Source organism: Callospermophilus lateralis, chromosome 2 (genome assembly GCF_048772815.1).
Source record: "Callospermophilus lateralis isolate mCalLat2 chromosome 2, mCalLat2.hap1, whole genome shotgun sequence".
Classification (NCBI taxonomy): Eukaryota; Metazoa; Chordata; class Mammalia; order Rodentia; family Sciuridae; genus Callospermophilus; species Callospermophilus lateralis.
Genome location: NC_135306.1, coordinates 19,673,573 through 19,700,242, shown reverse-complemented (window position 1 = coordinate 19,700,242; position 26,670 = coordinate 19,673,573). Strand labels below are relative to the sequence as shown.

Below are 26,670 nucleotides of genomic sequence, written 5' to 3'. Positions count from 1 at the left end.
CAGTCCTGGTCCCCGCTTCCCTCCCCCGGCCTCACAGGTCAGCCAGTGTGACCTAGAGAAGAGTGGGCTGGGGAGGAAAGTTGGCACTGGGCGAGTCCCTGACTTCCCCCGTACTTGAGTATCTTGTGAAGCATCTAAGTAACCTGCTCTTGGCATGTGCTTGTGGAAGAAGTTGTAGGGCCCAGGGGCAGGTTGGGGTGGAGCTGCCATTTTGGAGGCTGAACCACAGCAGGGCCAGAGCGCTCCCTGCTGGCCCCGGGGGCTCATCTCACCCCCCACCCCAGGGCAGGCTTCCTGCTGGGGGGTGTGGTTGCAGCCGAGGAGGAGGCTGGCTTGGCCTTTTAGGAAAGAAAGGCATTAAAGAAAAAGAAAAGAAAAAGTCAGTGTGAGAATGGAACCTTTCAACTTGTCTGTCTCCAGGTGGCAAATAGATCTCACCTGGTGGGTCAAGTCCAAGCAGTTGCTGCTGGGAATTCTGTGTTGAGGACTTAGGGGGTGGCATGATCGACGGTTGATGCCCGGCCTGGATCCAGGACTAGTGGTGGGGCGACATGTGCTATCCATTTAACATCCTTGACCCGTGGAAAGGAAGAGACCTTCCCGGAGTCACATAGCAAGGTGGTGACCTTCACCTTATAGAGCCTACCTTGCACCCGCTTCTGAAAGTCAGGCAAGGAGGGAACCACCCGTGGGGTCCTGGAGAGGTGGGGGCTGGTTAGAGTCAGGTCTTTAAGTGGACTCATGCCACAGTGTACCCCTGTGCCCCGGTGACCCAGCCTGGGGAGTCGACGTGGTCCGAGGCACTGGACAGGGTGTGTCAGGGCTTCGCTCACCCAGCCGCGCTGGGGCTCAGAGGTGGGCTTCGTGGCTGAGTGGAAGAGAGTTCCTGCCTGGTCACCCGAGCTGCGCCACAAGGAGCCTCCCAAGTCCTCTCTGGGCCTTTGAAGGCCATCAGACCAACAGTGTTCCCAGCAGCACTGACGTTGTCCAGGGCCCTGGTGTTGCAGCTCCTTGGGCAGGGGGCCAGGGGCATCGGTGCCCAGAGTCTGGCTGCCACATTTGCAGAGCTGCTGCCTCCACACCATGCTTCCCAGGGAAGCCCTTGGGCTGAGAAGGGTGTTTCCCCCTCTTAAAAAGAACACTACTGCCAGCCGGCCGCTGTGGCACAGGCCTGTAATTCCAGCACTTGGGAGGCTGGGGCAGGAGGATCACAAGTTTGAGGCCAGCCTGGCAATTTAGCAAGACCCTGTTTCAAATGAAAAATAAAAAGGGGTTGGGGGAGTAGTCTAGTAGGGTTTCATCCCCAGTGCTGGAAAAAAAAAAATCACAGCCATTGGAGCTGGTGTGGGGTTTGGGAGCAAGACCCCCAGCTTTTTTTTTTTTTTTTTTTTTTTGAGCGAGAAAAGTACAGATAATCCTGAACTTGACAGCTTGGTCAGGTAAAACCAGAAGTGAAAGGAAGCCAGTTGACAGATCCCGTGCCCACTTGACAGACTCCAGGCACAGCTGCCCGGCAGCCTTGTGCCGTGGCTGGACCATGCTTGAGGCCTCAGGAGCTCCTCTCTGAGGAGTGATAAACAGGGGCACTGCCCAATTCCACGTTCGTGGCATTGCCAACTGATCACCGTACAGCAGTGTACCCTCAGAATCCTGCTCAACCCGGCACACCAAGCAGTCACTGCCCGTCAGCTAGAAATGGAGAATTGGAGTGGAAGTCTCCTTAGCCCAGACCAACCCAAGGCATTGGGTTTATACAGGACAACCGGCTGTGGACCATTCCCTGGTTCCAAGAGGTAGGGACGCCAGCCCCCCTCATGGTGGTCAGAATGTACCATCAGCAGTGAAGGCTGTTCTCTGAGCCATGGGACCGTTGGTCCTTAATCCTGAGGAAGGCCAGGTGAGGGGCTGGGGGCTGCAGGTGCATGGAGACCTGGGGTGGGGCAGGGGCCCAGAGAGGGAGCCAGCCATCCAGCTCAGCTGGGCCCCACTTCTCATGAAGGACCAGCCAGGTTATTCCAGAGAGGTAACTGTGGGGAGGATTCCTGGGGAAGAGCTGGGGACGGTGTGCCCTGAGGAGGGTGGTGTCGGGGGACGGGAGGGGGAGATGGAGCAGACACGTTCTGGGTGGGCCCAGCCAGCGCAGGGACGTCACCAGGAGGCAATTTCAGTCCAGTAACAGGAAGGACGTGGTGACCGAGGAACTCTTTGGTACCCCAATATAAGTGTGTAAGGGAGATGGGTGAGGAGGGGGGTCACGGGGGGGCTCCAGGAATGGAGTCGGGGGCCAGGAATCTGCAGGGTTTCTAGGCAAGTTCTGAGCCCCAGGGAGGGGGCACAGACGAGGAGGGAGCCTCAGTCCCCAGGTGGCAGCTGGGCTGGGCTCTGGGAGGAGCAGCAGAGAGCTTGACAGCCACTCAGGCGCGGCCACGTGGGTTTCGGCCTGTGACAAGCTCAGGCGGTGGAGGTGCCAGGTCCTGCTTTGCAGAGCCAGCTGACAGCTAGTGCCCTGTTTCAATGGGTTGTTGGCAGGGCTTCGCGCCCAAGCCTGCCAGAACCAGCGCGCAGCCCTTTGCAGCGCCACACGGAAAGAAGGGGTCCTGGCTGCCCTCCAGGCCCGTCTGGTCTCTGCAACGACTCTCCATCTGGTGGCCTCGAGTGGGAAGGGACCTGTTGGAGGATCCCTGTTGGAAAGGGTTCCTGGACGGCACGTCAGGGGACGGACGGCCTCACGTGCCGAGGGTTCATGGACAAGCCAGGGGACCAGGAACAGGAGTTCCTAAGCTCCTGAGTGTCGGTGGGCGGGGTGATGTCTGCCTGTCTTTCCAGAGGGTGCCTTGGGGCAGAGAGGAGTGGTAGACAGGAAAAGGGCTGAAGGGAGACCGAAAGCAAGCCAGACGCAGGCATCAGGACTTTGACACCTCTGGGGGGACCCGGGAATGATAGGAACTAAAAAGCCAGTGGGTCACACATTTTTTGTTCCCTCCTAACAGAGTGTTGAGACGCAGTGTGTTTGTTCTTTCACATTTTTGAGTTGACATCTTTACGTTTCTATCCAAAGCTTAAGTAATTGCAAAGGATACGGTTTCTGGAATACTGTATTTCAAAAAGGGTGGCACTTTGGAAATAAAGCTGTGAAGCTCTCTTTTTAAATGTATCCAAGGGAATCCGTGAAACAGCATTGCTATTTGAATATCCGCCATCGTCACTTAAAAAACATAAGAGCAAGCTCATCTTTAACAGCCAAGTATTTTATATCTTTCCTTTTTCTCCTTGAACTCTTATTTCCAGTCCACTTCCCCCCGGGGTTTTATCCTAATGTAATATATTTTTTATGCTTCAAAGTCTTTTATTGATCACTGTTTCACACTCATCCACCACAACAAGAGGTACATAAATTGAAGTAGAAATTTCTGGAAAAAAAAATCCCTGAGATCATAAAGCCCTGCATTTTAAAGCACAATTTTTTTTTTCAGATTCAGTTGTTATTAGCATGCAATTCATCAAAAGCAAATTTAGATAAATAGCAAGTGTAAAAGTAAAAAAATTATCGAAAGCACACTTCCCGATGGAATGGCTGGGGCTGGCTTGCTTCCTCATTTGGCTCCTGTATCTGCAAATTCCTATTTCTCGTTGCTGGGATGAGACAAGACAGCCTCCGTCTCATTCCTGGTCTTTGGTGTTCGCAGGGGGAAGTGCTGAGGAAGCTCGAGTGTGTAAATCAGGAGCTGGCGGTGGCTGGCGCTCTGTCGGTGGTGTCACTCAGCAATGTCACTCTGTTCTTTGAACTTCTTCTAAGATGTATGCCAAAAATCAGGCAGGGGTCTGTGATCTGACGGGATTTTTAAAGGTCTCTTCGCTAACAGCTCTATTAGATCCTTCTTTATTTGGGGTGAAAGCAGAGAATTGGAAATCTTTGGATTCAAAAATGGAATTGTCCCCAGTCATTAGATCCCAGTCACCTTCCAAACCCTGGTATTTCGGATCTTCTCTGTGCTTGGAGCCCTGAGGCTTTCCCCGGGGAGGCACTGTAGCAGGATTGGGGTGGGGAAAGGATGCCCTTTGGTTTATAAAGGGGAGAATGGTGAGAGGAGGGTGTGGGGAGACCAGTGCGTGGGCCTCCCCCTGCCACCAGCACTGGTGCATTGATTTTAGGAAAGAGTCTGTTGATGTCCGGAGAATTGACTTAAAACTACTGTCCCCTGGACAGCTGCCACAACCCCCCAGTATCTGTATCCCCTCTTGGAAGACCCTGCTTCAGAGGGCATTCATTGTGAGGCCAAGCCCCAGAAAGATCAGAAACCCACTGTCCACTTGTCCTCTCGAAGCACCCCTGTCCTCAGGCAAACCCTGGGCCAGCTCCCGTGGTGCCTTGGGACCAAGAGGTCGGGGATCCCCTGAGCACTTGACCTGTGACCTTCTCTCATCTGCCTTGGTTTCTGTCCTGCTGTATTTTCTTTCTTCTGAAAGGTGTCCAGTTTCCCTAGAGTTAGCTGTGTGCCCTGGATGGGAGCTGAGGGTTGCCACCCGCGTTCCCTGTCCTCAGGAGCCCGCCTCCTCTGTAGGCCCCGCCCACACCTCCCCACACACCTCGCCAGGCTGCCTCGGGTGCTCTAGGCCTCTGCCAGGTGCTCCGGCAGGTGCAGGTGGGAGTGTTGACAAGGACTCGCCTTGTAGGCTGGGGACTGGGGACTCCTTGCAGCGCAAGACAGACGGGAGGGCACAAGGTTGGGCTCCTGTGCTGGTGAGTCCTGCCTGCCATCCTGGAGCTGAGCCAGGACACTGAGTGGGGTGCTCTGGGGAGCCCTGTGGCTGCACCAGACGCGACGGGGGCTCTGCTGCCCTGTAGAGCCACAGGTAGCTCCGCAACTGGCGGGAACACGGCTCGCTCGGCATCCAGGAAGTGACCTGGCACCCAGGGCTCTGGAGCCTGAAGGCTGGCCCTGAGCCCATTTTCTCGCCCACCATTGGCTGATGAACCTCTAGGACCGTGTGTCACCTGTGGGATAGCGGGCTTGGGAGAGGGAGAAGGGAGCCGAGGCCCGCGGGGCTGTCAGTGGCCACTGCTCAGAAGCACAAGGCGCTGTCCCAGAGAAGCTGGTGGCGTGGCAGGTCGCCCCTTTGGTCCTCGCTTCTCTCCACTGGAAAATGGGGGTGGTGATCACTTACCTGTTGGGGTCATGAGGATGACCTGAGCTGGAGGGCAGCCCTGGGCTGGGACCCCATGGCCACCTGCTGCCCTTGTGAACTGAACGATGGCCGCATATAACTGCAGAGCCTGGCACTGAGCAGGTGGGTGGTGATGGTGACTGCTGAGGTTCAGGAAGGGACAGGAGCAGCTGGGGACCAGAGGACCAGGAGGACGCACAGCAGGGCATCAGCAGGGCAGGGGACTGAGCAGAAAGCAAAGAGGAGCTCCTGTGGCGCTCCCTGCACTAGCCTGGGGGTGATAGTGGCCAGGGGACAGAGGCACAGCGCCCATGGGGCACATCTCCATGGAAGGTCATCTTACTGAAGGTCTGGGGGCAGAAAATCGTGTGATGCACCAGGATATGGAGAAAAACATGCTCCTTGATTTCCTGGGAGGCATTCAGGAAGTTGAGTCCCCCCCACCACACACATACACCCAAAAAGTTGGAAAGGCTGATGGTAATAGAAGCTATCATTTATTGAGTGCCTGTTGTATACCACACACACAAAACTTGAGCGGGGTTTATCTTGGGCTGCTGCTTCCTATCATTTCCGGCCTCCTTGGTCGTGAGTTCTTTGTATCTTGAAGGAAGCTTGAGTTATTCAGGTGTGAAGAACAGAAACAGAACCCTGCAGGGGCACGGGGAACCCCACAGGGGCTGCCTGGCTGAAGGAGTTCATGAGTGAGGAGGTGGCCCCTCATCCCGACATGCACCCGAGGATTCTGAAGCCCTGAAGGTGCAGGGGACAGGCCATCAGGATCAGGCCCTGTGCCCCCAGCTGACCCGCCCCTCCCTGACTCCCTGGCATTCTCCTGCATTGAGGGCTCTTTCTGATTTCTTGTGCAATTCAGATGGAAAAGCGCCCGAAGCCAGCCCCCGCTGCGGATCTGTGCGAGGCCGGTATTCAGGGACCTGGATTTTTGACCAAGCATTGAGATGTACACCGGGTACGTGATGGACGAGGGACAGGGCCTGATCCAGGTCAGCATGAGGTGGCGGTGACTGAGTAGCCACCAGCTGCAGTCCCTGTGGAAGCAGGCCTGCAGTGGCTCAGGCACAGGGACCATCCACAACACCCTGTCACCTTGTGAGCGCCACCTCGAGAGCACCTGTCTGCTCTGGCTGGCAGAGGGAGGGTGGAGCGTTTGGAAATCCGGGGTTCTGTGAAGCCGGGACCCCTCCCGCAGCACGTCCTTTGAGTCACAATCCTGTGAAACAAGCCAGGGACAAGAGGGCCCCATGCCACAGATGTCTGGGAGACCCTGGGTTAAGCAGCAGTGGCGTCCTTCACTGCAGGACTTCTCAGTCCGCCCCGGGGACTGGCCACACTGGGAGGTCTTTCCTCACAGTCCCTTGGCCACGATCCTGCTTCTTGGGAAGCATTCAGGAAGTTGAATGCCAAAGAAAAAACTGTAAATGCCGATGATAACAGCAGCTGTCCTTTATCAGATGCCTGCTGTGTACCGTGCACTGCGATAAGGACCGCAGTGTTACCGTCCCCACTGTTCTGTGGGCACAATGTTGCAGAGAGGAATCCTGAAGTGTGGCTCATCCCAAGGCCTGCCCGAGGCTCCCCTGATGTTTGAACCCAGATTGGCTCATAGCTCCGTCTCACCCCACCTCTGTCCACCTGGCACCCTCCACAGATGGGAACCCGAGGGCAGGCCCATCCTGCAGGAGCTCGAAGCTCCATGCCCACAGGCCAAGGCCCAGGAGCTCGAGCAGCCTGGACTCCCTGGGTGGGGCCAGGCCTTGGAGCAAGGCTGCCTGTGCCTGGGGCTCTCTCCAGGGGAAGGGGGAGAATCCTCTGAAGCCAGGGGGTGTGGCTTGTATTGACCCCATGGACTCCACCCCTCACTGCAGCTGGGCTGGGTTCCTCCATGCCCCAGGTCCCGACTCACCAGGAACCAGTCACGGGAGCCCCTGACAAGGCAGGGATGACCACACCTCAGGATTCCTCTCTGAAGTCCATGGCAGGCGAGGCTTTAGCACCGTGCCTGGTGCACAGCAGGTCCCATTTGTCTCCGGGCCTGGTGACCTGTCTGCTCCCCATTAGAGGGAGGGCAGGTATCACGTCTTGCTCGCTGGTGGGGCCTCAGTGCCTGGCCTGTTGCACATGCTCAATAAATCCTTGCTCAGTTGAAGGGGAATTGGCAGAAACTGTTGAAGAGGGGTAGTGGTGGCCAGAAGAGAGTCAGGGTCATTGTCACTTGGTGACAGATAAGTACAGCAGCAAGACACCAAGAATTTATGGCACCCTCACTGTGTGCCAATCGCAGGGCTAAATACAGAGAGCCGTGCAGTGTGAACTTGGCCCTCCATGTGTTGGTCTGTTTTCCCATGTGACAGGGAATACAAATGCAGACCTTTAAATGACAGACGGCAGGGTCCCACACAGGCCTTAGGATGACAGCTGCCCTGGAGGGATCCACAGGAGTAGCACTGGCGCCGGCCGCTCTTCCTCACCGCCACCTCTGTGCACTGGCTCACGGGACTGACCTCACTCGCGGGGAGTGGAGATCAGGAGTGGAGAGCGTAGTCCTTTTACAGGTGGGGAAATCGAGGCTTGGGCAGGTGAAGGGATGTCCGGGGTCGGGATGAGAGCACAGTTCACGCTGATTCAGTCTTGACCTTGACCTCTTGCACTTCCTGGTTTTCCAGCGAGGAAACTGAGGCACAGCTGGAATTAGGAGACCGAGCTCCGTCCCAGGCCTTGCCTAAAGCCAGTGTCCCCATACCTGGCTACGGGGCACCAGAATCCCAGAATCCCCTGGGACCTTTTTGGAAAAGGCAGGTTCCTAGTCTTGCCCCAGCCTTTCTAGAGCACCGAGACTGGTCCAGGGCCTCTGTGCCTGGAGGTGCTCCCTGGCTGTCGTGTTGGGAAGAGCAGGGCCTGGGCGCAGGCGGCATCCAGCCTGCGTGAGGGCCCTGGTGGGTGAGGAGGGGATGGTCAGAGTTTCTGCTCCTAGGGGCCCTGCCAGGCTGTGTCCCATGGCCTCTGCTGGCTTCCTGCCATGGACCTAAACCCCACGCCATCTATCTGAAGCTTCACCTATCTGAAGCGCTCTCTGGGGAGCTCAGCTATTTCAGTCCGTCTGCTCCTGGAGGAAGGCCCACTGGGGGCTGGAGTCAGGTGTTTGCACCATGTTGGTCTCTGTGTTTGAGGGTGCACTGTCATTCCTCTGCAGGTGTGGGGTGCTCTCCTTGCCAAGCAGATCTGTGGCAGGGCCCAAGGTCTGCCCTGGGGCAGTGCAGAGCCCCCGGAGGTCTGCAATGAACAGAAAGAGCTTGATGGACCTGAGGGATTGAGATGCTGCTGTGAGCCAGGAGCCGTGGCGCATGCCTGTAATCCTGCAGCTCAGGAGGCTGAGGCAGGAGGATCATGAGTTCAAAGCCAGCCTCAGCAACAGCGAAGCACTAAGCAACTCAGTGAGACCCTGTCTCTAGATAAAATACAAATAGGGCTAAGGATGTGGCTCAGAGGCTGAGTGCCCCTGAGTTCAGTCCCCTGTACCCCCCAAAACAAGATGCTGCTGCTGGCAAAAGGCAGAGGAGGGACAAGGACTGAGGCACCTCCTAATTTTGAAGTCTGTCCTCTTAATCTCTCTCCCATCCTGGAAAAGGGGTACTGGAAATGACCAGTCGCATCTGGGGAAGGATTTCCTGGAGGTGCAGTGACTCCCCTCAGAGCACCCCGCATTCCCCTGCACCTTCCTCCCCAGGTGTTGGCAGAGGGAGCCCAGGACACCTCCTCTCTGTCTTTCAGATTGGAAAGCTGAGGCCCAGAAATGGTGGCACCTTCCCCAAGATCACGCATAAAGTTGGAGACAAACCCGGGCAAGGACCCGGGGCCATCTCTGCTGGTCCATGCCCCTCTTTGCTTGCTAGGAAACTTCCCTACCCTGAGACAGAGTTAGCAGTGCCTGGTGGCATCACCCATGGGTCCTGGGCCCCTGTGGATTGCAGGGCGGCTGACGGGTCCCCCTCTCTCCTCTTCTGTTTTCCAGGGTCCTACGAGTGTGGGATCTGTGGCAAGAAGTACAAGTATTACAACTGCTTCCAGACCCACGTGCGGGCGCACCGAGGTGAGCGGGTCCCAGGCCACCCCTTCTGTTCTCTGCCCACTTTCCCACTTGGGTTCCATGGGTGTCCCCAGAGAGCTCCAGCTTTTCCAGCTCTCACTTTTCTTTCTGCCATCGGGGAGGGCCGAGGCGCTGAGCGAGGCCTCCTTAGTGTGGGGTACACATGAGCCGAGGGGCACCGCAGGGCAGGCCGCCCAGCCTCTGCCTCCAGGGCTCCCTGCCCCTCCACCTGGGCTTCGTGCTCCCGGGACACTCAGCTCTGTGTGCTGTCAGCCACCCTGCAGGGCGGGTGCTCGTGTCCTTCTGTGTGTTCCTGGTGACAGCGAGGAGTGGGCCAGTGGCTGCTGAGGGCCAGGAGGGACGACACCTGCCCGCCCCGAGGCTGGCAGCGGGAAGCAAGCTGCAGACTCAGGGCTGGTTGGTGTCGGGGTCACAGAAGGCCGCAGCACGGTCCCCAGTGCTCCAGGGCCCCTCTCTGCCAGCTGCTCCACCTCCCCTCACTGTTCCCGTGGCCTTCGTCCGGCTCACCTCCTTCCCACTCTCGCTCTCTCCCACAGACACCGAAGCCACCTCAGGGGAGGGAGCCTCCCAAAGCAGTGAGTACCCCACTCTCGTGGTTGGTTGGGGTGAAGCTGGGCTGAGGGAGGAAGAGGGGGGCTGTTCAGTTCATCCCTCAGGGCGCCCCCAAATTTGCTTCTGAGCGACACATAGCAGGGGTCCAGCCTCTGGAGCCAGAGGGTCCTTATATGGAGACAGAACTTGGTGCCTCAGGGAAGCCAGAGGGCGTTCTGGCAGCCCCGTTCTGGGGAGGTTGACAGGTGTTCTCTCCATGAGGGGTTCTCTGGCCAAATAACTTTGGGAATCCTTGAGCTGTAATTGGATGAGCAAGCACGTGGACAAGGTGCCTGGACAGAAGCAGCCCAGGCCACCTGGAGCGTCCCAGTTCTTTGGGCCCTGACTTATGTGTCTACGGTGGTGGAGCTGACCTTGGAGAAAAGCTCTTCTGGGGTTTCTCGTGAGCACAGCAGCCATGTCATAATTGCTTATCGCTCTTTGCCCCAGGGTGCCATATCCCAGCACCTGGGGCCACAGGGGTCTTGACATTTGCTTTGCTGCGCAGGCCCAGGCCCACTTGGGCTTCTGCCTGCCCCGCACCCTGTGGGCCTGGTAAGCAGCCAACCAGGTGGGTGCAGACTGGGGTGTTCACCCTCACTGAGCTTCCAGAGCCTGCAGTTCCTCCCTTAAGTGAATATCCAGAGGCAGTGTCTGGGCTGGGCTGGGGCTCAGCGATAGAGCACTTACCTGGCCTGTGTGAGGCACTGGGTGTGATTCCCAGCACCACATATCAATAAGTGAATAAAATAAAGGTCTACCAACAACTGAAAAAAAAAAAAGAAAAAGAAAAAGAAATGTCTGCGCATGTTCATCAAAGATGTAAAGTGGCATATTCTTGGTGCACTAACAGCTCCAAACCAGAGGCCACCCAGATGCCCGGGGCTGGCTGGTGATCAGCCAGCATGTTCCCCTGCTGCCATGCAGTAGCGTGGAGTAGGAGAGGCCGGGCAGAGAAGAGGCTGAGGCCACAGAAAGCACAGCCACGTGGGACAGCGGAGCTGGTTGAGTCACGAGAGGGGCCACCGGCGGGGTGGGGAGGTGGTGGTCCTCGGTCTCTGAGCCAGAGGCCGGCCACGCAGGAGTGACCGTGTTTGCTTACGATCCGTGCACTTTCCTGCAGCGGGGGCCAGGATGACTTTCTGGAGAGGGCCAGGTGCTGAGCAGCTCAGGCTGCAGAGGCCCAGCGTCTCCACACAGACACTCAGCCCTGCCCTTGTCGCAGGAACTCTGTCAGGGATGGTCTGCAGCTGAGTCCTTAACCAGGGGACAAGGCAAGACCTGGCCTGGGTCCCACAGTGTGTCCGTCCCCGTTCCTCATGTTTATTACAGCAACATAAAAGCCAACATCACCAAAACCTAAATGAACCCAAGCAAAGCTGGCGGAGGAGGTCTGAGGCACGCAGGGCTCAAGGAGGACCCTCGTGGGGCTGGGTCCTAACAGCAGGTCTCTGAGGCTCGGCATCCACTCTGGATCCCTCTGCACTCGACAGGCAGGTTGGCTGGACACCTGGAGCGGGGTGGAGGCCCAGCCCAGCCCTCCCCCAGCCTGCCTGACTCCTGCCTCCCTCAGTGGCTCCCTTCCTTTCCCATGGATCTCCCATGGTCACCACATGTTTAAGCTGCGCCGTTTGTCTGTCCTTCCTCAGCTATTCTGGGCCTCACCTGTTCTGGGCCCTGGTCTCCAGCATCACTCCACTGCGTGCTGGCTAGCTTCCGCAGACTCGGGCCCGCTGGTGGTCGAGGCTTACGGTTGAGGGCACCATGACCCAGGCCCACGGTGCTGCTTAGAGTCCTTGGTCGGCTCCCACACCAGCCTCCTTGGAGGGGCCTGGCCATGGGGTCTTGGAGCCGAAAGGGTCCCTCAGAGAATAGCACGTCCAGCCTGCCCTGTTTCCAGGTGAGGACACGAGTCCTCAGGAGCACAAGTCCTGCACCTTGGGAGCAGTGGATGTGGCCTGGACGCCAGGTTCCACACTTACTAGTCCGGGAACCTTTCGCTTCCTGGGTCACACCTAGAGGCATAGAGACATCCACTCACCGCTCCCCTGACAAGGTGGCAGTTGGCCCCACGTTGCTGCTGTCACATTGATTCTCTTTGTGAAGCAGCATTGGGTAACATACCCCTGGTTTGTCAGGCTGTCGGGCACGGTGCTGGTGTATTCCTTGTCACCACTCCGGGGAGGAAGGGATTAGCGCCATTCCCATTTTGCAGATGAGGCACAGGGACGAGGGGCCTGGTCAGGTGGGGTTGAGCTCAGGTGGTCTCAGCCCGGAGCTGGCCTCTCACATGGATTTGCAGGGCCTGTCCTGAGATGCCAGGCTTCCTGGGAGCTCTGAAAATGCGGTTTCACTAACAAAAAACCATTGTGTCGTCTTTGGGAAGAACTCTTGCCCTAATCCACCCGCCATTAGGAGTCGGGAATGAGGTCCCCCTCCATGTTGGGGAAACGTCATAGTGTGGGACTGGACAGGGCTTTCTGGGCACCTCTCAGTGCAGAAAGCTGGGAGCCCACATTTTACAGGAGGGGCCAGTGTGGCTGTGGCGAGATGGGCAGGCTGCTGGCAGGAGAGTTTCTGGGCAGGCGAGGCAAGGGAGCCAGCCAGTCATGGAGGGCGGCCAGCACTGGGCCTGAGAGGGATTTCTGGGTGGAGGCCTGCCTGGAATAGGCCCCCTCAGCTATTCCATCTCTGTTCCCAGGTGTCCACCAGTGAGTGCAGGTGGGATGGGCAAACTGGGCTTAAGGTCCAGATGGGAGGTGACGGGAGGTTGCTCCCTAAGCTGGATTGCTGGCCTCCGAAAGTGAGTGAAGCCTGAATCAGGCTTGGAATCCTGGACTCACCAGCCTGGGAAAGGTCCCGGGAAACAGTGCATCTCTCAGTACCGCCCCATACCCCACCACCACCCCTTGGAAGATTCTGGTACCCACCATCCTCAGAACACCTACAGGTGCCGAGGCTGCAGGCCCCTCGCTTAGGCGCCAGCTCATCTCTGCAGCCCTGGTGTCTGCTAAGGCCCTGTGAGGATCTGCCAGTGCTGTGGGCGGGGTACCGGTAGAGGCTGGAGGGGAGATGCCAGCGTCATCTGTGACCCTAAGTTCAGGTAAAAGGGGTCAGAAGCCTATCACAGCACTGCTGGGTAGTGCAGCCTTGGGATGAGGATCTCATCAGGTCCTGTGTTGGAATGCTGAGGAGCTGGAGCAGGTCAAGAGGGAAGTGCCTCAGTTCAGGAACAGTTAACAGTTTACCTAGGCAGAGAAGGGGCCATGTGCCCCGACTCGGCCCTGGAGGTGATGAGCGTTTGAATCCTGGCTCTCCCCTCCCTCCATGCAGCCATGGGCAAGCTGTGGAACTGCTCGCTGCCCGGGGTCCCCGAGGAGATGGGATTGATGGGCCCTCCTTAGATCTGTGCCACTGCAGACGTGGGTGTTGCCAGCAGAGGGAGGGTATCATCCATCCTGTGGGAGTGTAGTTCAGACCTTAGGTAGACCTGGGCGTCATCCAGACTCGGGCCTGTGTGGTCCTCTGTGTAGCAGATGTCCCTAAAACTTAATAACTGAAAGCAACGAGCACCGGTTAGGCACCAGCTCATCTCTGCAGCCCTGGCGTCTGCTTAGGCCCAGTTGTCTTTGGCCAGGAGTTTGAGCGTGGCTTCACTGGGTCCTTTGGTTCTGGGGCTCTTTCTTACGGGGCTGCATTCTGGGCTCTACCAGGTCTCATCTGGCGGCTCGACCAGCAGGGAGCACATTCCTGGGGTCATGGCCCTGGGGCCTCAGTCTCATCAGAGGCTCTTGCACTGCCTTCTGTTCGTCACAGGCAAGTCCCTAGGTCCAGCCCAGACTCAGGGGGTGTTGTGCAGGCCATGGACACCAGCCAGTGAGGGTCACTGGGCCCCAGCTCTGAAGCCACCTACACTCCTAGCTGTGGACCTTGGGTCGGTCTCCTCTGGTCCTCAGTTTCCTCCAGCAGAAAAGGGAGACGGCTTTCTTCCTCTGTTGCAAAGACTAACCGAGGAGGCACAGGGAAAGGCTGGCTCCTTGCACGTGCTCACCCCATTCATGTGGAAGCTGCAGTGATTGTTATATTCACATAATTTCTGTGTCGGGAGGTGAAACCTGTTAGGAGCCCACAGACGGTGGCTCTGGGAGTCGTTTCCAGGCTCCCTGGTCACCTCCACAGAAGACCCCCAACACCCCAACCCCAGCCCGGTGGATCCAGAAGTGTTCCAGGTCTGGCCTGGGGGGGCGGGGGCCACTGAGTGCCCTGATGTGCACACGGGAGGGGCTCTGTTGAGCGATGTCCAGGCTGGGCCATGGCCCTCCCAGGTTCAGAAGAGGCCGCAGTGCCAAGGCGCAGGTGGCTCTGGAGTGGATTCTCCAAACTGCCGGCCAGCTTTGGTGCCAGAGGCAGATGCACTGGCCAGAAACCCCAGCCCAGGTGACGGAAGCCCTGGCAAACGCGTCTCTCCTGCCCTCGCAGACAACTTCAGGTACACGTGTGACATCTGCGGGAAGAAGTACAAGTACTACAGCTGCTTCCAGGAGCACCGGGACCTGCACGCCGTGGATGGTGAGCCCCGCCCCTGCCCACACCCTCCTCCCACCCAAAGGAAGGTCAGGCAGCAGTCAGAACAGAGCGGGGTGAGCCACCGGTGGAGGATCCTGGGGGAGGGAGTGTCCCCATCGTTGTCCACATATGCCCCTGTTAGGTGAAGCCAAGTGAAATCGCCATCTTTACAGGTCAAAAATCAGTCGAATACTGAAATTTCATATCGTGTCATTTTTCTGTTTTATATTGAGCATTTGCATGCTCTACTGAAATTAAACCAATTTTTAAAAATGAATGATGACATTTTAGCATCTTAGATTATGGAGCTTGAAATTAGAACAATAAATTTAGGTAGTTAATTTGTAGAGTCTGAAGAATCCTGGAGAACCGGTAGTGGACCTGGAGAGCACCTGGGGCCTCCCACTCCGGTCCCGCCTGCGGCCTGTCGGAGCCACAGCTTGGCTTCTCTTCTCCTCCATGTCTCTTCCCCTTTGCTCCTGCTCTGGCCCTTGAGTGCACATAGATGACCCAGAAACAGGTCCAGGCAGAAAGTATCTGCAGGCCCCAGGGGGTGGGCACCTGCTGGGGTAAGGAGGGAGCTGGAGGCGCATGCTGTCCTGGGGATATGCCTTCCCCATGGAGGGGACAGAGGACCCCTAACACCCCAACCCCAGCCCTGTGGATCCAGAAGCCTTCCAGGTCTGGCCTGGAGTGGAGGGGGCGGCACTGAGTGCTCTCTGGCCTTCCACACTGGCTCAGGAAGCACTCCTGGCCCCAAGGGCAACCCCTGAACTGAGGCTGGGGGCAGGGGACAGTGGACAGAGGCAGGGACTAACAGGGCTCTTGTCTGCTTCCTTCCCTCTGTGGCTGCTGCCTCCTGCCCTGGCACAGTGTTCAGTGTGGAAGGGGCCCCAGAGAATCGGGCAGGTAAGTCGTTGGTGGCTGTCTGCCTTCCCTGTCCCCTTCTGGGCTCCCGAGACCTGGACAGCGAGGGTGCTAAGGACCGTGTGTTCTCCCACAGACCCCTTCGACCAAGGTGTTGTGGCCACCGATGAAGTGAAGGAGGAGCCCCCAGAGCCATTCCAGAAAATTGGGCCAAGTATGCGGGACTCTGGGGCCGGGGCTGGGCGGGGCTGGCTGAGGGAGGCAGGGCTGCAGCCCGTCACTGGAGCGGTGGCATCTCACCCTGCAGCCACAGTGCCCACCTGTCACCACTTGGGCTGGACAGTCCCAGGACATTAGTTCTCCATGAGCTGGGGACAGAAAAGGGTCAAGGTCAGGGCAGTGCAGGTGGCCAGGCCCCGGGCTGAGCCAGGGCTCTCCCACCCACCTCTCGGTTGTCCTCGCAGTCTGAGCCATCCTGCACCTCGGCCTCCCCTCCAGTGCGTGAGGACGACACTCCTGCAGGCTTGTTGGGGGATTAAATGAGATCACCGACAGAAGCTGCTTGTCAACACAGTGCCTGGTACATAGTTGGTGCTCAGATGGTAGCTTAGTCACTTGAAGGGGCTTAGCTGTGGATGAGGCTGTGCGGGCGGCTGCCTGCAGACACTCCGTCCCGCTCCCATAAACCCCCTCAAGGGCAGGAGTCACCCCTGTGACCTGTTTCCAGCAAACTTAGACTTGAGCATTGTGGGGACACAGCCGTGAGCAGGACCGATGTGTAACTCACACGGGGGTCGGGGTCGGGGCAGTAGATAAGTAGTTAACCAAGCAGAGAATCCCAACCCAGAGGAGCTTGAGGAGCATGGGAGCCCGGGGAGTCCAGCCTTGGGAATCCGGGTTGGGGACAGGGTGGGGAATGAGCTCTCACATCACACTGCAAAGGCAGGAGGGGGCGCTGGTTTGAGAATTGGTGAGGAGCTCAGGTCTCAGGGCTCTCGGTGCAGAGGGTGGCACCCTGAGTTCCTCCTCACGGGAGTGAGCAGAGCCTTTGCCAAGTGGAGAGGAATTTGACCAGGTTTGCATTTCAGGAAGACCAGTGTGGCTTCTAGGAGGAGGAGGGATTGGGAGGGGACTGGTGGCCAGCCTGGGGAGGTGTGTCCAAGAGCATTTGCAAAAACAAAGAACAAGGGGGTGATGGAATCCAGGTGGGTGGAAGTCAAAGGAGCCATAACTCCAACATCAGCTTGCCCCACAGAGGGAGCCCGGTACAGCCCAGCAAAGGCTGGGTCCCCCAGGGGCTTGTTCTTCCTGGCCAGAGGGTGGTTCTGGGTTTTCTTCTTAAAGCATTTAGGAAACTGCAGAGGAGATAATGTCTGCAGAGTGGATGGCACAGTGCCCGCCACACGCATAGTGAGCCCTCGGTGGACGGGGCGGCTGGAAGTCAGACATCCCAGAGGAAACACAGATCTGAACCATACAGGTTCCCAGCATAGTCAGTGGGTAGGACGGACGTCCATGTCAGAATGAGGACAGAGGCAGCGTTGCGTGCTCTCCCGACTGTCCACTCTGTCCCCAAAGCCCCACCCTTCCAGCTGTGGCATCATTATTTTGAAGACAGGCTTTGACTCAGGCCTGGGTATGGATGCTGGTGTCACCTTCCTTGGGTGCCTACCCCTCTGAGTGTCCCTTGACTCGCCTGTAAATTTGACCTGTTCTCCAGGGCTGTTGTGTACACAGAATGTCCAGCCCCACACCTGGCTTGGGCTGGGGGGTGACAAACGAGGCATGTTACTGAGAGATGCTCTCCATTTGCCAGCTGTGTGACGTCCGCCGAGTTTTCTAATCTGTGTGACCTTCAGTCTCTTTAAGCTGACATGGAGTGATAACAATAAGACTCTCCTTCCAGGATTGTCCTGGGGATGAGGTGGGGCGATATGAGTAAGGGAATTAGCGCAGTCCTTGACACCTACTCGGGAAGCATGAGATCAGCGGGGCCTGTTAACCCCAGGAAGATGCAAAGCAAGATGAAACTCTGTGTTTCTGGAAGTATCTGATAGACAACCCGTGCTAGGACCTGGGAGGAATTACCACAGGTTATCAGGAGTGTGGAGTTGCATCAGGTCCATCAGACTGGGTCCAGCTGCCAGCTCTGGTGATGGAGTGAGACAGCTGTGTGAGGCCATCGCTGCTGCCACTCAGAATCCCCCTTGGGAGAGGAGTGTTGTTTCTAGAGCTTCTGCAGCTCCTTGCCAGCCGGCCGGTGCCACGGGACTTAGAAACAGCTAAGCAGAGGGCACGGCTCCAGTGGAGGCACGGGACATTCTGAAGACACTGGCTACCCCAGGTGAAGCTCTGCAGGTCCAGGGGAGAGGGGCAACCCTGGCAGCAAGCATGCCTTCCCTGTGGCACTGAGCAGTGAGACAGTTGCGTGCTTAATCAGGAGGGTGTTGGGTGGGTGTCACCTCGCCCTTCAGCTGCAGACCCAAGAGTCGCCGCTGTGATCACGGGAAGAGGAAGGATTGGACAGTGTGTCCATGTTGCCTATTAAAACAGTAAAGTGGGATGCGTTTCTGGCTTACGTGACCTTTATGCCTGGATAAGGAAGAGTCACTTGGAAAACAAACAAGCAAGCGTGGGACCCCACATCACTAGAGAGGGAATTTAGGAGCCTCCAAGGAGGAGCGTCTCTCTCAAACTGATCTTCCACAAAACCTAAATGAAAAAATTTTGATGTCTTCAATCAAGTATAAGGAAGTGTGGCCTATCTTAGCCACTTGGGCTGCCATAACAGAAGACCAGACCTGGACCTGGTGGCTTCACAGAAGCCTTCTGGAGGCTGGAATTCTAAGGGCAGGGTGCCAGCATGACCGGGCTCCCTCTTCTCCTGGGTTGCAGATGGCCTGCTTTTCCCCGTGTTGACAGGTCAGAGAAGCAGGACCAGAGGTTCCGATGGACATCTGGAGTTTCTTCCCCACCTCAAAACCTCATCTGACCCCAACAGAGGGACACAGTTCTGCCCGTAGCAGGGAAAAAATTAAAAATAAAAAAGAGCCTCAAGTTGTAGGGTAGAGAAGCAAAAGGGCAAGGTAAAAAAGTCAGAGGAAGCAGTGAGGGAGGGGGGTTCTGGCACAGCAGACGGTCAGATCAGAGTGCAAACCCGCACCATTTAGAAGGATGTTGGGGGGGTGTCAACTCGCCAGGGTGTCCAGGGCAGAATCAGCCTGAAGAAATGGAACTGGAGAGGGACATAGTTAAATTCTGAGGGTAACAAGGAACACGTGATGAATACAGACAGCAGGGGACCATCCAGGTAGCTGGTGGAGGGACACCACTGGGGCGGAGGCGGCACTCCGAGATCTAATAAAAGAAAACGTCGCTCAGGCGCAGGAAGACCTGGATGTGCAGATTTACCAATTGCTCATCATGGGTCTCGTGGAGTCAACGTAGAGCCCTTTACCTAAATAGATCCTGGTGACTTTAAAACAGCTATAAAGGGAAATGCTCCGCCGGCATCCAGGCGTGGGGAAGCCAGTCACCTACATGCGAAGGCAAGGTACACTTGCCTCATACCTGTGCAGCATGAAGTGCTGAAAGAGAAGAGATGTGTTTTAAAAGGGGAAGAGGATTAATCTGAGAATTTTTTATCAATTATGATTAGTACATTAAAAAAGCAAGGGCTCAGAAACATATCGTTTCTCCTCTATGCCCATCTTCAGAGAAATTATTCGAAACTGTTCCAGGGAGCTAAGCCATAGAGCACGGGTAAGGGCTCCATTTTGTAACTGGTGAGAGAGGAGCAGGGATGCAGTAAAGTAGGCTGAACCTTTCCTGCTCAGCAAGGAATACCACACTGGAAGCTTGCTTTAAGACGAATTCTTAGGTCCTAACACGGATTCCTGAGATCCAAATCTCAGTGGAGCCCCGTGACCTGTGTAATAGTCTTTCCAGGTGGTGTGTGAGTGAGCCCAAGTTGAGAAGCCCCCGAGTTAAACTGTATTTCTGTGTGATGACAGACTTAAAAATCTAACTTTCCACCTGCTAATTGACAATTAGAGAAATATACCTTGAAAAGTATATGGAAAATAATGGAATCTTAGAGCAAAGCATGGAGTTCACAGACCAAACACCTGGAAACCAATGGAAAACCAGAAAGTGCATGAAAAGGAGAAAAGATGGTAAGGGTCATTATTGCAATGCTTGGGACCAGAAGTGTTTTGGATTTGGGATATTTTTTCCCCTGACTTTGCAAGATCTGCATCTACTTAATGAGATACCTTGGGATGGGGCCCACGCCTAAACATCAGTCATTTTTGTTTCCTAACCACCTTACGCATATAGGCTGAAGGTGATTTTATAAACTATTTTAAATAATTTGGTGCACGACCCAAAGTTTTCTGATGTGGAATTTTCTATTTGTGGCATCTGGTCAGCATTCAAGTTTCAGATCTTGGAGCATTTCGGATTTCTGGATTAGGGAATGCTCAGTTTGTAAAACCAAATCAACAAGAGCAGTAAAAGCAAATGGCATCATCTCCTCTTTTAGAAGCCAAAAATTGTCAGGTTAATCTAAAATAATTCAATTACTAACAGTTTATTAGAGACATACGTGGTTGATTCCTTATCTTTTACCCTGAGCCATGCTCTTTCCGAGGTGCCATTTCCTGCGTCCTTAAAGAGATTTAAACCCCCCTCATGGGTTTTCGCAGCACTGTGTAGGTTTCCCTCAGAGCATCTGTCATGTTGCAGTTTTAAATTTGTGTGGCTACTTGGTTTTTCCATCTCAGCTTCCTGACCAAAACTCCTGGAAGACAGGAATCGTGCCTGTTTTGGCTTAGGATTTTGTGTTGGCACTTAGCACAGTCCAGTCAGTCAAAGTGCAAGGACCGGGTCTATAGGTGCATGCAGAGAAATAGGTAGCAGAAACCAACAAATTACCAAGAAGCTGACATTAACGCCAGGCTAATAAAACAGTTCAAATGTTAGAGCAGCAATTTTTCAACTTCCCCATGCATTGGAATGTTCTTGTTCCAACACACATCAGTTGGCTCCACAGCTAGAATTTTCTTTCAGTGGGTCTCAGGGGCAAGTCAGGAGAATTAGCATTTCTGAGGTTCCCAGGAGTGCTGACATTGCTAGTCCAGAGGCTGCACTTGGAGACCTGTATTAGAAGACAGTTTCATGTTCATGAAGGATACATATGATACAGTTCATCATGAAGATTTTTATCCGGTAACCCTTATGTATCAAACAACATTGTGTCTAAATATACATAGTAAATTTAGAAATGCAATGAAATGGAGGATTTATCACCACATTTTATCTTTGCAAGAGCAACTAGACAAACAAGATTATGTAAGATTTGAATAATAGAATGAATACAGTTGATTACTTCGAAGCCCATAAACAGCAGGTAAAATACCTATCTTTGCCAGCGTTCATGAGTCAGTTACAGAGATTATTTAACAAAAAAAATCTGAATCTCTCTATACTGGGAGTGGAAAAAAACTAAGAAAAGACCAAGAAACCAATTAAGAAAAAAGACTTGTAACATATATAACAAAATGTTGATATCCATAACCTACAGAGTTTATTGATTTTTTTTTTAAAGGCAGATAGACCTATCGAAGCACTGGCCATAAACGCGAGAGGAAAGTCACAAAAGAAAAACTGTAGTTAATTAAACATGAAAATAATCAATCTTGTTAGAAATCAAAGAAATGGAAAATAAGCCAGTCGTGCAGTAGAGTTCTCCCTGCTAGATCTGCCAGATGCAGGCAGAGGACCATACCCAGCGCCGGTCAAAGAGTACAGAAACAGTCCTTCTCGTGCCTTCTGGGTGGTGTGGGGGTGCTGTGTTTACCAAGAGCCTTAAAAATGCAAACCCTTTCCCCACCTCTTGTAATACACCCTGAGGAAATAACATAGGGAGATTCTGTGTCGTGACCTGTATTTTGCAATCACTTGCAAAACTAACAAGCAAATGTGCAAAACTTTCTGTAAGGATGTGGTCACAGCATTTTTGGTTTTGGGGGATTTTTTGTTTTAAAATAAGGGGGAAAAATTTTTGAAACGCTTTAAATGTCCCTTGGTGGAGGGGACTGGCTCAGCGAATTCCAAAGTCCTGTGGGAGCCGTGCAGCCAATAACGGCTGCAGAGATCGATACTTATTGACTGGGCAAGATGTCCACAAAGGATTGTCGATTGAATACACTAGGTTACAAAGAGGATATTGATCAGGGCCGGCTAATTCAAGGCCACAGGAGCCAGACAAATGATATCAAGAGAGAAGCATGCCCCAGAGGAGCAGAGTGCAGGGTGGGGTCGGGGGCCAGAGGACAGGTTCCTCTCTGCTTCCAGGGGGTAGAGGCTCTCTGTTTGGGGATAACAGGTGATTGAAATTTCTCTTTATTTTTAAAAATTTGTACTTGTATTTATCAGTATTTTATAATTTTCCCCCAGTGAACAATATTACATCAGACATTTTTAAGAAGAAAGAAGTTAGGCAAAGCCAAAAGAGAGGTAAAGATAAAGTCTAGTGGGGCCTGAGAGGAAGAACTGACCTGGCTGCCGGTGGGAGGGGGTGCCTGGGGACAGGGAAGGTCCCCCGAGAGGCGGGACCCTGGGTGTGGCCCCTACAGAGGGCAGGGCTTACAGAGGACTGGTGGAGAGAGTGACATTGGAGGCCAGCTGGGGTCACGGCCGGGGTGGGCTTGGGTGGAGCGATGGAGGAGGACAGCATGTGCCAGGTACTGTTCTAAGCACTTGACAGACACATTTAATCCTCACAGCAATCCTCTAAGGTGGTCCTACCATTAACTCCATTTTGCAGTTAGGAAAAGTGAGGCACAGAGAGGGGTTTGGAGACTTATCAGAGGGTACACAGCTCAAAGTGGCTGAGCTGGGATTTGAACCCAGGCCTTCTGACTCCAGAGTCAGAGTGGATTCCAGCTGGTGGTCCCAGAAGGAGGAGGAGTTGGGTGGGGATGCTGATGTTTCTGGGTGGGGCCGGGTGCCTGTTCTCACATGTCCTCTCCTTGGACAGAAACTGGGAATTACACCTGTGAATTCTGCGGGAAGCAGTACAAATACTACACGCCCTACCAGGAGCACGTGGCCTTGCACGCCCCCATCAGTGAGTACCTTCTCCCTTGGGGGTGGGGAGGGCAGGGTGGGGCCGCAGGGCCAGCCCTTGGCCAGGCTCAAGCTCTGCCAGGGAAGGGGGAGAGCCTGGGAGCTCAGCTGTGGTCGCTGGATGTGGCTGGATCTGTTCCGGGGCCACCTGACCACAGGGGCTAGCGTAGCTCGGCAGGCCCCATCTTAATCCAGCAGGGTCAGACCCCTCCCATGATGGTCCCAGAGGTCTAGAGCCCATGTAGACTTGTAGTTAGGAAGGTGGGTGTCATTTGTCCAAGTCCTGCAGTGGCCTTGTCCCCACCTCCTTGAATACATCCAGATCATGAGGTTCCTGGTTCCTAGCCCAGAGCCAGCATTCCATGATGCCTCAGTGTCGGAGCGGATGCAGGGACTGGCCCAGCCTAAGGGTGTGGCTGACCAGGACAGACAGCCACCTCTCTGCCTTGTGCAGGGCCAGCAAGGGGGGGAAGCACTGAGCAGGAAATTGGGGGCCCTGAGTGTAGAGGCTTGCTGGGGAGGTGGTAGCTCCCCTCTTGTCTCTGACGCACAGTCCCTCACTCCACGCTGGCAAAGACAGGCCCCAAGTCCTCTCCCCGCAGGGACTCAGATGTCCATTCTCCTTCCATTCTCCCTGTGATGCCTGTCGGCCCACTTGCAGATTTCCCAACACCCCTTCCGCATGTCGGAGGGGCTCCTCCCCAAGTCTGTGCGGTAGGAGCCCTCGGTCCTCGCCCCGAGTCTGTGCGGTAGGAGCCCTCGGTCCTCGCCCCTCCTGCAGAGGAGGGGAAACCTAAGCTCTGACAGGCAGGGCTTCTGGGGCAGCTCTGGGCATCTCAGGGCAGCGGGGCCAGGTGTTGGGAATTCATGGCAGAGCCGTGGGGATCCCAAGCCACTGGATGGGTGGGAAGACTCAGGACAGGAGGCAAAGGGAAGCGCTCACAAGGGTCCCTGAGGTTCAAGCCCCTCACAGTCCGGGAGACCCCAGACCCTTTGGGCCCTGTGAACAGCAGCACAGCAGGGGCCTCTGGAAGGTGCTGGGTGGGTGCGGAGGGCGTTGAAGGCAGCCTCCCGGCAGCTGTCCCCTGCTGGCAGAGTGGTGGAGGTGAAGCTTGTCCCTGGGGGCAAGAGCTTCAGTCCTGATGTCCGGCACTGGCTGGGATTCCTGACCTGGCCTGACCCTTGACCTCTGCGTGATGTTGACGGCTGTTCCCTTCTCGGGTCCCAAGTTTCCCATCTGTGGGAATTCTCAGGGCCTTGCAGCCCAGGGTGGAGATTTCCAGCACCTCTGGCAGACACCTGCTGTGGCCCGGTGCCCACCACATAGCCAGGTCATGTGTGCGGAGAGAGCATAGAGTTCCTACTGGGTGGGCACCCACCCAGCCGTTTGAGTGACCCCTGGTGCTGGTGCGCAGATGTCAGGGCTGTTTGTGGGCAGCTGTTCCCTGGGCTGTCCAGTGAAGCGGTGACTTCCTGGTGTCAGAGGGTGTGCCCCGGAATGCACTGGCGTGAGGGTAGGTATGAGGCGACCTGCACTCGCTCTCACCCTGGGGGGATATCTTCAGCGCTGCTTCTGTTTTCCACATATCCAGCTGAGTGAGGTCAAGGACCTTGGCTTTGAACCTGCCTGGACTCCAGGCCCACGCTCGATTGCTCAGCGGTCCCACGGTGGACATGCAGTGAGAAGGGGACGCAGAGCTTACACCCTACGCTTCTTCCCGAACATCCTCATGCTTCACTTCTAAAGGGCCGTCTCTTCTTTTTCCTGTTTCTTATTTCTTTTTCTTTCTGTCGTAGATCCTGTCTATTTAATTTTCTGTGTCTATCAAGTGAACCTCTGTTCCTTGCTGGAGTGTGGGGACTCTAGCTACATCTGTGTTTCAAATACAGCATGAGAGGTGTAGGCTCGATTCAGCAGGATTGGTTCTCCAAGGCTAAACAAGAGACAGTCGTTCTGACGGACCGTGGACATGGAGACTGGCATGCTGATAGGGTCTGCGGAGTCAGGGCAAGACGCGACAGTGTCATCAGGTGGGATCAGGGCCAAGGCTTGAGCTCCTGGTCACGGACAGGATACAGAAGGAACTAGGCTGGCCGTGGGCGTTCTTATGAGTGGAGTCATGTGTATTTTTTGTGTCTGCTGCTTTTGCTCAGTAAAATGCTTTAAAGACCCGCACATGTTATCGTATGTATCAGTTTATCCATTTTCACAGAGAGTCGGTATTCCACTGTACAGAAATACCTGTTCACCTGGGTTGTTCCCAATTTTAGGCTCTTAGAAGTAAAGCTACAATGAAAATGGTCGAGTGGAGCTTTCTGAGAGCTCGTGTTCATTTCCCTTGGAGAAGTGCTAAGGAGTGGACTCAGTGGGTCATGGGAATGTAGAACTTTATAAGAACCGATGACTCATTTTCCAGCATGGCCGCAGCCCCTCACACACCTGCCAGCCACATCTGGGAGTACTGGCTGCGCGTTCTTGCTGGTGTTAGGTGGCCCGGGACTCTCGGTTTCTAGCGAGGGGTTTGCCCTTCCCTGGTGACTGTGTTGAACATCTTTGCTTTTGCTTATTGTCCGTTTGTACCTTTTCCTTTGGAAGTTGTCTGTGTAAGCCGTTTGCCTATTTTGAGGGTGAGTCCACTGTCTTTTGTTAACTGGAGGAGCTCTCTGCACATTCCTGCAGGCCAGGTCCTTTGTCAGACACAGGAGGAGAGGCTGTGTTCCCCCAGTGTCTGCCCGGCCTGTTGGTTTTCATGCAGTGCCTCCTGGTGCACAGGTGTTGATCATTTTGATCGAGGGCTATTGATCGATTTTTTTCTACAGTTAGCGCTTTCTGGGACCTAACTCAGGGGTAGCCTTGCCCACCTCAAGGTGGTGAACACATCCTCCTTAGACAGTTCTAACCTTTGCATGTGGGTCTGTGAGCCACTTGGAGTGATCGTTTGTGAGTGATGTGAGCTGTGTCAGTCAGGATCTGTTTCCAGCCATGCAGATAGGTACCTGGGTGTTTCTACCCCGTCTGTGCACAAAGATTTCTGTCCTTTTGCAATGCATCGGGTAGATGTCTTCCATGGGTCTCATTAAGGTATCACTAAGTATTTCACGTGTGTGTGTGTGGGGGGGGGGGGTTGGTTGTTTGTTTTTGATGCTACTCTGATTTTTAAATTTAATTTTCTAATTTTTGTTGCTATCACCTATAAACAGTTAATTTTTTGTATATTGAATTGGCATCTTGCACCTTGGCTGAAATTGCTTATTTAACAGGTGTTTGAAGATTTCTTAGCCTCTTCTTTGCACTTGATGAGGTCACCAAGCTAAAAAAATATGTCAGTGGTGCTTCTCTCTTTCCAGTCTGCACCCTCTTCGTTCACTTATTTTTTCCGACCTTGCTCAGTTAGGGCCCCTCGGCACCGTGTTGAACAGGGGAAACCAGCCGATGCGGCCCCTGGCTCCCGGTCATGGACGTCCCTTTCTCCTCACCGTGAGCATCAGCACTTCCGTCCAGGGGTCTTGTTGGCTGAAGTGGTTTTCTCGGGTGCTCTTTTTTGGTCAAAGTTGCGTTCCTCCAGACGTCACTGGAAGTTCTTATTGTAAATTAGTGTTGAGATGATGGGGTGGATTCTCCTCTTTTATCCCTTTAGTCTGGTAAATTACATGGGTTTGGGGGGGAAAAAAGGGAGGTCACCAGGCCTACGCTTTATTCAGATAGATGAAGACCATCAGAAAGTCTAACTGTGATGAATTGGAGGAAGCCGCGACCTCACGATGTTCCTTCTTTGCCAGAAGAATGATCTCCTTCTTTAAACATCTTTATTTTTCTGATTGTACACATCTAGGGGTTCAACTTGATGATTCGATGTACAGGTATATGTGTGTGATAATCACCACACCAAGTTCTTGGAGAGACATCCAAAGTACTTGAGAAGCCTGGGTAGTTTATACAATTAATTTGCTTTCAAGAATGTGCATTCTGCTTACTCCTTAAAGAATTTACAATTTCCCAGGATTTTACCTGTTTTTTAATCACTCCCCAAATTCTCCAGGGGTGGGGAACTCAGTCCTAGGATTATAGACTACCCCACATTCGACCCATTGTGTATTAATGAGGGTTGTAATCAAGGAAATAAGTATTTCTAGTAAAAATTTTTTTAAAAAGTAATTGAGGTATATAGTCATACAATAAAGTGCCTGTGATTTAAAGTATACAGTTTAATAAGTTCTGACCT

General features: G+C 54.5%; 1 protein-coding gene across 11 annotated transcripts in view; it reads left to right on the top strand.

Annotated features, from left to right (window-relative positions):
* Window positions 1-26,670, top strand: part of Znf618 (zinc finger protein 618) — a 160,684-nt gene that overhangs the window by 105,071 nt on the left and 28,943 nt on the right. For 5 of the 11 annotated variants that reach the window (XM_076845643.2, XM_076845642.2, XM_076845634.2 and 2 more), the window contains 8 exons: window positions 6,041-6,136; window positions 9,197-9,274; window positions 9,829-9,867; window positions 14,363-14,452; window positions 15,323-15,358; window positions 15,453-15,530; window positions 21,776-21,835; window positions 22,359-22,448. In XM_076845643.2, coding sequence (XP_076701758.1) covers window positions 6,041-6,136; window positions 9,197-9,274; window positions 9,829-9,867; window positions 14,363-14,452; window positions 15,323-15,358; window positions 15,453-15,530; window positions 21,776-21,835; window positions 22,359-22,448 — 567 coding nt within the window. The remainder of the gene's footprint in view (window positions 1-6,040; window positions 6,137-9,196; window positions 9,275-9,828; window positions 9,868-14,362; window positions 14,453-15,322; window positions 15,359-15,452; window positions 15,531-21,775; window positions 21,836-22,358; window positions 22,449-26,670) is intronic. The other 6 variants (XM_076845644.2, XM_076845638.2, XM_076845637.2 and 3 more) reach the window with 3 other exon arrangements.